The sequence below is a fragment of the Octodon degus genome, unplaced genomic scaffold (assembly GCF_000260255.1).
Source record: "Octodon degus isolate 3935 unplaced genomic scaffold, OctDeg1.0 scaffold00229, whole genome shotgun sequence".
Classification (NCBI taxonomy): Eukaryota; Metazoa; Chordata; class Mammalia; order Rodentia; family Octodontidae; genus Octodon; species Octodon degus.
In genome coordinates, this window is record NW_004524805.1 from 2,903,514 (window position 1) to 2,916,504 (window position 12,991).

Here is a 12,991-nt window from a genome sequence, read left to right on the forward strand (position 1 = left end):
ACATAAAGTACTTCTGTCATTTATAATAAGCTCAGTACTTGTAGAGTATTTCACATAGATTTCTGTGTTATATAACTTTCAAACTCACTGAAATAAAATTTACATAAATCAGTTGGTACCAAAATACATACCTTATACAACTTTATTCATAACATTGCTTTGAAAAAATACATGAAACAACTACCTATGATGATGCCTTAAAATGAATTAATATCTCTGACTCATAATTAATTAGTTTTAGGCCAGGGAGATGGCTCAGTAGAATAAGCACTTGCCTAAGCACTTGCCTGGCAAGCACAAGGGCCTGAGTTCAATCCCTGTTTCCGCCACAAAAAAAAAAAAAAAAAAGAAAGAAATTATTTTTGTTCAAATATTTAAACATCAATACATGCAAGAAATCTATAAACCAATTTCAAATATAAGCAGGAGAGAGTAAAACAATTCACTAACCTCATTAATCAGGAACTGGAGTTGAATTACTGCAGCGCCACTGTCATGTTGGCAATAACACTCTACTCCAGGACGACCAAAGCTGTTATCAATTCCATTAAGGAGTGTTGAGTATATGTGAGTATTTTAATATTTGCTTAGACTGATTTTAATTATATATATATATATATATATATATATATATATATATATCTCCTAATACTCTAATGACCTATTACTATTCCATACAGGCCATTTTCTGAAATTAGGAATTCAAATTAGTTTTTTTACACATCAAGTTTCCCAAATTACAGGTTTATATGACATGCAAATTATTCCTTCCAGAAGAAAAATGAAGTGTTAAAATCAGTAATATACAGAAACAAGGCAACATAAAATTAATACACTTTACTCTGGTCCAAGTCATTTCCCTTCTCTTAAAATACAAAAAGAAGAGGAAAGGTAATTACAAAGCACTGAATTTTGCTCAAATCAGCAAACAAATATAAAAGCAGACCAATGTCATTCTGAAATATTTCTTTTATATGCAATAAACATTTTACCCTCGTTTTTCTCCAAGTTATTGATTTCATTTCTTTTTTTCTTTGAATAGAAGGTATTACGAAGTTGCAGCCAATTCCAAAGATCCTTATCATCAAAATGCCACCAAAGGAGGTAGGGGAACAATTCATAATAAATTGTTACTTTATCATATCAAAAAGCTTAAAACTTAGTTTTTAAAAAATGACGGCTACATATATATAGTCATGATACAGTAGCATGAAAGAACATATATTTTCAAGCATGCAGTCCTCAACTCTGAGAGTACATCTGAAGCCCATCCCTACTCTAAAATTCATAAAACAAAATTGCCAGAGAAAAATCCAACTACACTATTTAGTTTAGGTATCATAAAGTCATATGGGGTACAGTGAGAACTGAAGGTCTCTACTTTCAAGTTAGTTCTTATGCCAGCTCTGTCATTACTTTCTGAGGAGAAAGGGAACTATTATATTTCTCAACTTTCTAACCTATAAAACATAAATACTTATTTGGTCTAATCTATGGAATTGCACTGAAAATTGGTTTAATTATAAACCATATGAATTATACTCAAATAGTAGTCATTATCATGACTTAACAATATATTCATTACACTGGCTAAATCTAAATGTTTCTGCATAGATACATGCAGAAAAGTCAAAATTTTATAAGCACAGAGAGGAAAAAGCCCAGTATTTAATTTTAGAAATTACTGGTTCCTATAAATTTGCCTTTATGCATCAATTACAAAAGCTATTAGCTTTATTTATTGTTCATATAAACACTGTGGTGACAACAACCATTAAAGGACACTTGTTTCTAGAATTTACATTGGCCGAGGTTAAAGAAATAACAATAGAGCTTGATTGTTTTGAATTTTTAAAATTTTGGGGGACCTGGGGATATAGGCAAAAAATAAATAAAAATAAAATATTTGGTAGAATTAAGTAAATCCAGTTTTTTTCTTTTATTGTGGTACTGGGGATTGAACTCACGACCTTGCGCTTGCCAGGCAGGCACTTATGCCACTGAGCTATCACCCCAGTGTCCTGTTTGGTAGAATTAAATGTGCTCAAGAAAATCCCTCCCCTTAAAAAATAGCCATAATTTTTTTTAAAAAGTCACAATACCTACTGTTCATTGATTTTCAACTTTCAGAATCAAATGGAAAGTTTAGACTAAACAGACAAGACTAGGCTGGGAAAACAAAGGAGGAAGAAAAACAAAATAAGCATGGGAAAAGACAGGTTACTACACTTATTTTAAAGGTAGAAGGGAACAAGAGCCTTATGGAAATACTCAACCGAGAAGGTAAGTGACTACAGTGGGAGCAGAGGAGAGATATGAAGCAACTATTTATCAATGCAGGTAACTAACAGATAATTTCTAAAGTTGGTAAATTAAGAAACAGTGGCAATACATTTTATTTAAAGCTTGCAACAAGACCAGAATCAGCTAAATGGTTCCCTGGAGAGCAGGAGTATGCCTGGGCAAAGCCACGCACAAACCTTTCATTACAGCTTCTGTTACACTAATCTTTAAACCATGAACATAGCTTTACAGATTCAGTTTCTTTTAGTGTGTTTTCAAAGTGGAGAAAAGTAGGACAGAATCAAGACACAGCATTGTGAGTCTTACTTCATTATGCTACAATAGTTGTCTTGCTGATTTATAACATTACTACCAGAAAAACAGAATTGAGATCCTTGTTTCCACACTACTTCACACAGTGGAACAAAAAGCCCCTTGTCAAGTCTTTCTCCTCACATCTCCACAGACAGTTCTTTCCAATTCCTATTTCTCATTGTTTTATAAATTTTGAGATCATTAAGTAAATTAAAGGGAAAACAAAGCAGTTGCTTACACAAAAGACCCTAACTTGTCACTATGTTTTCCCTTGCTATAGCTCCTAGAAGGTAGGGGTATCTCTAAGTCTAGTAACTAAAATACAAAAATAATCTAGCAGTTAAACAGTTAAATTCACAGATTCTCTAAAGTAGAAAATATATTTTTAGGTAAGAATATTGTTTAAAAAGAAAGAAACATTTTCAATTATTTTCAAAATACAAGCTCTTATTCACAGTGCAAGCATTTCTCACACTGGTCCAACATGTTCACACCATTCTTTACTTTGCCTCCTTATTTATTACATAATTACTTACACTGGATTCTGTAGCTACTTTTCTCTCCATGGTACTTTCTATGATTAAACTATATGACTGTTTAAAAGCAAGTGCTCCTACAGGCTAGGTATCCTTTAGGAAAAGAGGAACATGACAACCTGATCTTCTTATGCTCAGAGCCTGGAAAAGTTACGTGGACATTGTAAATGCTCAAGAAAAAAATATGAATAAACAAGCTCGCTCAAAATCTAAGAGACATGCTTATATCCAGATATGCCTTCTCAGGTCTAATATTAGCCATTTTTTTTGAAAAACAGAAAGCATAGGATAACAGAAAGATATTCCAGTCCTGCCTTTACCAGCAGATTGAAGCAAACTACCTTTAGGATGTATTATGCTCTTAAAATTTCATAAATCTACATTTCTAGCCCATTTTATCTTCCAATCATTTACTATATTGCTATTGGAATGACAGCAACAGTTTTTCTCCCACAACTTATTCTGGCTCTGGGGGTTGTCAGCAAATGAAAATGTAGTAAAAGAAGCAACCAGTGGGACCAACCAATGATAAGTTCTGAAAATACAGCTCTTGAACAACTTTTCAGTGCTGCCACTACCACTGTGAGTTTTGGAAATGGTTGACATACATACTGACAACCTCTGCATTTATGCATAAGTAATATCAAAACTGGTTTGTACTCAGCAAATTATTAAGATTATGAAGCTTTTGAACATCATGAATATTCTCAGAGTATCTTTCATTAATTCCTTATCAACTAAAACAAAAAAGTCAGAGCTGGGGAGATAGCTCAGAGCAAGGGACTGAGTTCAATCCCTGGTTCCACAAAAATAAAAAAAGAAAGAAAGAAATGAAACAAAAAAGTCATGGAATTATTTTAATCTCCACAAAATGTCACATGTTTTAATTTCCCAATCTAGGAATGTAAGAGTTTATAGAGTACATAAAAAATAAATAAAGGACTTTGACATCCTGCATAGTTTCTGAAAATATACATTTACATCCTGCAAAGTTAGAGTAATAAATTTTTCATGAACTCTTAAATGACTAATAAATTATCCCACAGTATTAGGCATTTAATTATATTTGTGTCAGTAACTTCCTTTGAGTATATATTCTACTGCCAAGCCAAGAAAGATGGGGTTTTTTCATTTTTATGTATTTGGTACAAGGTCTCACTATGCAGCTCAGACTTGTAGTGATCCTCCTGTTTTCAGCCTCCCCGGTGCTGGGATTACAGGCAGTGTGTGCCACCAAGCCCAGACTCAGTAGCCATTCAGTACACCTTGGGGAGGGGCTGGCACAGCATGTAAGACCATGGATCAAACCCTAGTCCCTGAGCTTGCCAAAGCAGGCGCTTAGTCTGCTGAGTTATCTCGCCAGCCCAAAAAATATTTTTTTAAAGGCTGTTTCCTCTGCTTCAGTACAAAAGATAAGGGGCCAGGGAGATAGCTCAGTGGAATAAGCGCTTGCCTGGCAAGTGCAAGGGCCTGAGTTCAATCCCCCGTTCTGAAAAAAAAAAAAAGAAAAGATAAACCCAAGAGCATTATTTTAAGCCATCAAGAATAATAGTAACTTCTGTTCATAGTTCCTTTATCTTGTTCTTATACTTTTAGTAAACATAGTACTTGTAACACACCTCTTTAAGCATGCTAGTAAGCCTTCAAGGTATCACTACTCCAAGTTGCCTTACTACTTTGTAAACAAAAGGCCGGTAGATGATTTTTCCCTTTTAATGGCATATGTCTTAGACTTTTGTGATTATTCCTCAGTAATGAAGTTGAAATATATGAACTCCTCTCTAATATGGTTAAAGAATACTGTGAAGTAAAACGAGGATGACTTTTAAAATAGGACCAATACTCCTATTTTGTAAGAACATAAACAAATCACTTAGTGTGAGTTTTGTTGTGATCTGTAACTCCACAGTTGTAATGAACAAATGAAACTGGCCAAAAACAAGAACAGCAAATCATACATTTATCTTACTGAAGATCATATAACCTACAAACAAATTAAAATTTGGGGCTGGGATATCAGTGGTAGAGCACTTGCCTAGCATATGCAAGGCCCTAGGTTCAATCCCCAGGACTATAAATGAATGAATAAAATTGTTAAGCAGCAAGTTGTCAGGAAAAAAATGGAAAGATATAAAGTGATCTGTGACAGTTAGAACAACTTAGGTGTGCTGTAGTTTTCTATTCCACAAAATGTCACCTGACTTTTTTAATGTCAAAATTAGATTTACATAACCTTTTCTACTGTAACTCTAGTTTTTATGTCTAATGATAAATTTCTAGGTAAAGAAACATTATACTTAAACCTGGAATTCCAGTTTCATTCCAAATATTTCCAAATACATTATTTCCAGTCTGACAGCCCTTTCTCTGAAGCCAGCATAGAATCAGAGCAAAATGTCAAGATATTTCCTAACTTAACACAGGTTTCAAGACCGCTTTAAAATGACATTCTCTCTGCACACACAGTAATGAACATATGTCTTATTTACCAGCTGACTCAGTAGGAACACTACTATACAAACTGTCAAACATTTAATCAAGTAATTCTCAATTCTGGTCTACATCATAGGTGTCGACAGGGCTTTAAAAACAAGAAATGTGCAGATGTCCTACCCATGCCAGATTCACTGGATCAGAATCTATACAAAAGCAATCCAACCACAGACTTCAGCCTTATTTGTAAGCTTTTATTACAGATAATTGTAATAAATAATACATCGCTTTAATGTTTAAATAAGATTTTATTTCTTTTTTCTTCAAATAATCATGAATTCCCTTTTTACCTCCTCACAAGTCTTATTTCCCAAGTTTTTAATGATCCCCATACCTAACTGAACTCACTGCTACCTGACTTAATGGAAACATGCTCAATATAGCATTAGTATAACATCTACAAAGCATTCAGAAGCCCTGGGTTTGACCCATCACACTGTAGAAAATAAAAAACAAATATATTCAAACAATTCAGTATGTTACTAGGAAAGATTACTATAGTGAAGATCATTTCATTTTGTGTACTATAATTTATGAATCTATTTGCCTTTGTCAGATAAAACAACTTATACTTTTAGGTTTTATACTCTTGTAGTTTCACCTACTTGACAAATACCAGTTTTGAAATCTTTCTGGAAGACTATATTTTTTCATATATAAATCAGACTTTCTTCTGGTTTGGTATGTTAGGAGCTTGTATAAGACATAAAATGATCAACAAAAAGAAAAAATTGATATCACAAAGCAAACCACTGCAGTCAAAATGAAAAGACAGGTAAATACAGAGAAACACAATCTATTGAAGCAGAAATACATAATAAAAAAACCTCTAAAGGAACCAATACCAGGGTAAGGAAAGAAACATTAGACAAATCTGGAGGTCAAAAGCTCTAAATAGGCCCAGTCATAAGGGTGTCCTTATAAATTTCTAAGTTTTACCTTGAGGAATATCACCAAGTTCCCACACTGAAAGATCAAAGAAAAGTCTACTTCCAGTAAACTGCTGTTAAACATGCCAGAGTACTATGTTCTTAAAATAAGACTTGCCTTCTGAAGAAACAATTTTTTTTTCTGAAATTTAAACTGATAGGGTATTGCCTGAGCCTAATTAATCTGCAGGAAGGAAAATATTCAACTTCAGTGAGCCAAGTCTTCCAGGGGGAAAAAGGGAAAAATACTAAACTCCAACTTATTCCAGCCATTTTAACTCTTTTAAGAGGAAGTGACTCCTTTGAGGAGGAAGGATGAACAATTGTAAAGTTCATAATGCAAGAGCACAGGCTCACTAAAGCCCAAGATATAAGGGACTACAGAAATCTCTTCTCCCCATACAGCTTACTACCTCTATTATTAAAGACTTCATTATAGTTCTTTCCCTCAACATACCATATCCAGATATCAAGAAAAATTACACATCATTCAAAAACAGTCTGCAGAGACACTGCAAGCATGAGAATCATACTTAGACATGAAAGCAATGTCGGAATTAGACCAAGAATTTGAAACAGCTGTAACTAGTAAGCTGAGTGTTCTAAAGGATAGAGCAGTACCAAAGAACAGATGGGCAATGTAAGCATAGAGACAGAATTCTAAGAAGAATTTAAAAAGAAAAGTAGACTTAGGTTGCTACCTTATACTGCATAGTATAGAGTAACTGCTAAAAATAAAAACGAGGTGTAACTGCTACTATGAAAAGAATGAAAAGGGAACCATAGAAAATGCTAGAGATCAAAAGCACTGTAACAGAAACAAGTGTCTTTGATGATCTTAGTAGTGGACTGCATAAAGCTAAGGAAATAACCTCTGAGGAACTTGCTATCAACAAAACTTTTAAAACTCAAAAACACAGAAAAGACTGAAAAAAAAAAAAAAACCAGAAGAAAACATGCAAGAAGAGCTCCAACATGCAGGATGGAAATAACAGAAGAAAAAAAAAACAGGAAAAAACATTTTTGAAGCAAAACATGATAATTTCCCAAATTAATGTCAGATACCAAATTACAGAGCCAAGAAGTTCAGAAAATACCTAACAGAATTAATCAGATCTATCATTTTCAAATAAAAAAACCTCAAAGCTATAGAAAAAAAGTTAAAAGAAACCAGAGGCAAAAAGCCCTTATCTACACTAAAACAAACATAAAAATTACTCTCAGCATACAAACAAGAAGAGAAAAAAAAAAAAATGTAGAGGGGGGGAAAAAAGAAAATCATCATATTGGAACTTTATACTCTACATAATTAGCCTCCAAAAGTGACTTAATTAAAAATTTGTTCAAATAAAAATAGATGCAATTGGCTGGTTGATTTGCCTACTAAGAAATGTTTTAAGTTCTTTAGAGGAAAAAAATGCAGGTCAAAAATGTAGATTTACTAAATTTGAGTAGGAAAATACTCAACTCTAGTGAGCCTAAGCCTTCTGTGTACTGGAAATACCAAACTCCATTTCACTCCAGCCATTTTAACCATTTAGGAAGAATGACTGTGAAGCACCTGTACATTTTTTTCTTAATGTATTTAGTACAGGGTCTACAGGGTCTCACTACAACACAGATCAGACTTGTAATGATTCTCCCGTTTTTCAGCCTCCTAAGTGCTGGGATTAAGTACAGGCACCACCATGCCCAGTCTCAGTAGCCTTCTCAGCATGCCACAGGGTGGGGCCAGTACAGCATATCAGGGATTGAACCCTGGTCCCTATGTCTGCCAAAGCAGGCACTTCAATCTGCTGAGCTATCTGGCCTGCCCATGTGAAGAACTTGTAAAGTTCATACTGCATATGCACAGGTTCACTAAAGGCTCAAGTATAGGAACTTGGCATTGTTCTTGGAAAGATCTGAAGGAATCATAAAAGGAATAAATAGAGAAGTAAAATAAGCTTATATATTTCTTACTCTTAACTAATCTAACACTGCATCTGATTATGCACACTTACATATAATTGCACTTAGGCACACTTATGTATAATTAAAATGGATGGCAGCAATAGCCAAGGAGAGAATTAGGTATGCATTAACACCTGCAAAGCAGTAAATGTCCTTTTTTTCCCCATAATTTTATTGAGAAACAAATAGCAATGAGACAGTTTCAAACCAAATTGGCAGGAAGTTTCAATAATTAACACACTGCATACATTCTTCCTAGTGGTTAATTGCTGTACAAGATGCAGACATGATATCCTATTTACAAACACCATTAGAACAAATCACTCTATTCATTAAGAGAATGTAACCATATATCTACCTTAACCACTTTGAATATACAGATACAAAATGGACATTCATTTATATATCCCCTTTTTTGTTTAGTTCCGTCATTTGAAATATTATAGGTGTGTTAACTCAGCAAAATATTCTAAGAGTCCAGTAGTCCATAATAGTATTGGGTCTTCCGCTTAACTGGCAATGTCAGAAATTGTTGATCTGAATCCCCTACCACGCAACATAACAGCATGGCTTTACTTCTTATATTTCGTTTTTATACTTTTCTGCTGGATGGTTAAGACCAAGGTAAAGCAGGACCTATGCAACAAGAGTTGTAGCTTTTGGGTCTGATAAGGTCAGTGAAATCCCCTCGGGATTCATCCTGAGATCCTGTATCTCAGATTGTAGAACCTTTGTCAGTATATTGTCCTTTGACAGTAAACTTAAGACTAGTTCTTAATGCATATTATAAATTCTAGGCCAACTGTTAAAATAAGTTTAAAATGAATAAATGTTATACTAAGAGAAAACACAAATCATATAAAATGCCCAATGAAGTAAGTCAGTGGCACACTCCTATAATCCCAATACTCTGGAGGCTGAGGCAAAAGGAGCGTAAGTTCAAAGCCAGCTTGGGCTACTTAGTGAATTCTAGGTCAGTGTGGGCTACAAAGTGAGACCCTGCATCAAATAGGCAATGGAAGATGAAAATAGGAACAAAAAATGAGCACATCAAATAGACAACAGGGGCCGGGGAGGTGGCTCACTGGAATAAGTGCTTCCCTGGCAAGCCCAAGGCCCTGAGTTCAATCCCCGGTTCCACAAAAAAAAAAAAAAAAAAGACAACAGAAACAAATACAGTATATATTAATCCAACTATACCAAAATCACTTTGAATAGCCATGATCTAAATCAATCATGGTGAACCTTTTAGAGCTTTCAATGATACAAACAGTCCACTGTAGCACATTTTCCATAGGTTTGGCATCAGTGATATAAACAAACCAATTAAAAGACAGATTGTCACAGTGTATCAAAAAAAGTAGACCTACCTATATTTGGTCTAAAGACATTACAGTTCATTTGAAAAAAATCTCCTTTAAATACAAAGATATAAATTAAAAGCAAAGGGAGAAAATGTACCATGCAATCACTAATCAAAACAAAGTAGGAATAGTCATTAATTTCAGACAGAGCAGACTTCAGATGAAGGAATGTTATCTGAGATAAAGCATTATATAATGAAAAGTGAGTCAATTCTCCAAGAAGCCATAATCAACCTTAATGTGTATGTACCTAACAACAAAGTATTAAAATACAGCAGACAAAAACTAATAGAGCTACAAGTAGAAAGAGAGGAATCCACTCTCGCTTACAACTGTAAGCTCTTGACACATCTTGTCTCATGTGGTCACTTTCCCAACACTGAAACACAAGATCCAACACTCACAACTTAAACACAGAAAAGTTTATATTGGCTCACAATTTTTAGAGGCTTCAGTCCATAATCAACTGACTCCAAAGCACAGTGGAAGGGTGTGGGTGGGGGGACAACTACTCATGTCATAGCAACCAGTAAAATAAGAGCTGGAGAAGCTGGGGACAAAAATACACCTTCCAAGTTTCTTACCTAGCAATCCACCTCTGAGTAGGGCCTATCTTCTACCATCCAGTCAGCTGCTAAACTCATTAGGGCTCCCATAATACAATCACCTTTCAGACACATCAAAACCATAACATCTTGCCCATAGACCCAAAACACTCATGTCTATCTCTTTATGCAAAATACATTTTACATATTTAAGACTCATAAAAGTCTTAACTGTTCAGCATTTCTGAAAACTCCAAATTCAAAGTCTCCTCTGAGACTCAAGAAAAACTCATAGCTCTGAGCCCCTATAAAAATCAGTAAGTTAAATACTTCCAACATAAGTAGCACAAGACAAACATTAACATTCCCATAGGAAGAAATATGGGGACAGAAAAAAAACAGACTAAAGCAAGACTGAAACCCCACAGAGAATACAAATCCTATAGCTGTGTCCAGCATCAAGGGCAGGAGGCAAAGAGATTTAAGCTCCAAAGCGCATGGACAGCTCCTTCAGTATTGCCATTGCAACCCTAACATCCCCCTGGAAGTAGCTCACCTCAGGAGCTGTGGCTTTTCTCAGTATATGTTCCACATATCTGGCATTTCCAATCTCCTGAGGTATCCACTATCAGTTTGACTCTTGCAGCTTCACATACTGCCTTCCCGTATACAATGCCTGGCCTCCCAGGCCTTCCTCTGAAATCTGGGTGGATGATCCTATCAGCACCATGAGATGATGTCAAGGTGTGCTACCAGCTCCAAGAGAAATCAAATTGCCCTGAATCATGACCTCAGAGTCCTCTGAGGGCCTGGATGGCTGAGTACTGTGAAACAAATCCCAGGGAACCAATTTCCTACATGGCATTTCTCTATCAGAAAAGCCAAGGGTTCTCTTCCCAAATGAGAGCTTCATAGATTTTCTACCATTGAGCTCCTAAAGCCTGGAGGTTGCTGATTTCTGAGATGCCTTCAAAATGTCTTTTTTAACGTCCCGGTCCAAACTACCTGGCTTCTTTTGAATGCTAATCTTTTAGCAGCCATGTTGTCCATGGTCCCAACTTTATAGATCTTTCCTGTTTGATACAGTATAAGTTTCACACTTGCCTTTTGCTATCTACTTTCACTGCAGATATGGCTAAAAGCAGTCAACAATACCCATGTCAGAACCTTTAATGTTGGGTTACTGTGAAATTTCTTCCACCAGATCATTAGTCTACAACCCTTAATATCAGTGTCCCATAAGTCTCAGGAAACAGGCAAAATGTAGATCAATTTTCTACCAGTGTGTTACACTCACAGCTTCTCTTGTCCAAGTGGCAAAGAAATCTTTGTTCTCCACTGAATCCTCCTGAGCCTGGTCTTTACTGTGTGAAGCGCCAACTATAATCACTCATCAAGCTCAACTTACAACATTCTAGGGCTTCTCTAGATAGTATTGCCAAACCTTACTACTTTGGAAGCACTAATATGCTTCCAAGGATTTATTTCAAAATATGTGCTCAGGTACAGTCAGATAAGCCCAATACTCTGGTACTGACAAAAATAACTGTCCTATTTAGGGTCTTCTAGAGGAATAGTATCAATATAAAATATGTATAATTACACAAAGGTATTTATTAGGTACGCTTACAGATCACAAGCAAAGGAGTCACGAAGGCCATTTGTGGGAACAGAGGTAGAAGAATCCAAAATGGCCACCTCTGCAGTGGAGAGACAGAGAATCCAGTAGCAGCTCAAAGCTGAAAGCCTGCAAGTGCACTACAGAGTCACTGGTGCAAGTGTGTTTCAGAAGGCTGAAGAGTCTGCATTAAGAATCTGTTCTTGAAGACTGACAACACCATAGGCTAACATCCAGTGGTAATAGCAAAGTTCAAAGCTTCTGCAAAAAAGAAAACTACTGTACTTTCTTTCCTTTTTTATTGTGTCCAACCTTCAAGCCTATTGGCTGATGCTCCCACATCTGGGGTGTGTCTCCTCCTTTACTATGCAAGTCTAAGGAATCAGTCACCCACAGACACACCCAGAACTTAACTGATCTGATAGATGGTTCTTACTTAAATCAAGTCAATAGAAAACAAACCTCTATCAGAAAAAGACCCATCAAACAAGCAGGTCAGGACCAGCACAGCTTAACTCACTATCAAACAACATATAAATAAGTGTTTGCCTGGGAAGCACAAGGGCCTGAGTCCAATCCCTGGTTCAGCAAAAAAGAAAAAAAAAAGAAACATATAAAATGGACATATTTATACGGTACTTCTCCAATAACAGCAAAACATACATTTTCCTCAAATGCACATGAAACAATTATAAGATAAACCACATTCTAGGCAATACAATACACTAACAAATTTGAAAGAACACAAATCATACAATGTTTAGTCTAGGACTACATGACTTAAAGTGGAAATCACTAACAAAACATTTTTTTCCAAATATGTGGGGATTAAACAACACAAAACTGGTAAAACAACAGTCAAAAAAGAAAAAATCTCTCCAGAAACATTTTTTAGTATTTTCAATTAAGTAAGTATGAAAACACACCTTATAAAAATAGGTGGAATAGGAGAAAA

The 12,991-nt window shown here is 35.4% G+C and overlaps 1 protein-coding gene across 3 annotated transcripts in view; it reads right to left on the reverse strand.

The window, feature by feature from the left end:
* Nucleotides 1–12,991, reverse strand: part of Stxbp5 (syntaxin binding protein 5) — a 190,057-nt gene that overhangs the window by 158,282 nt on the left and 18,784 nt on the right. For all 3 annotated transcript variants that reach the window (XM_023705777.1, XM_004645484.2, XM_004645485.2), the window contains exon 3: nucleotides 451–532. In XM_023705777.1, the coding sequence (XP_023561545.1) occupies nucleotides 451–532 (82 nt within the window). The remainder of the gene's footprint in view (nucleotides 1–450; nucleotides 533–12,991) is intronic.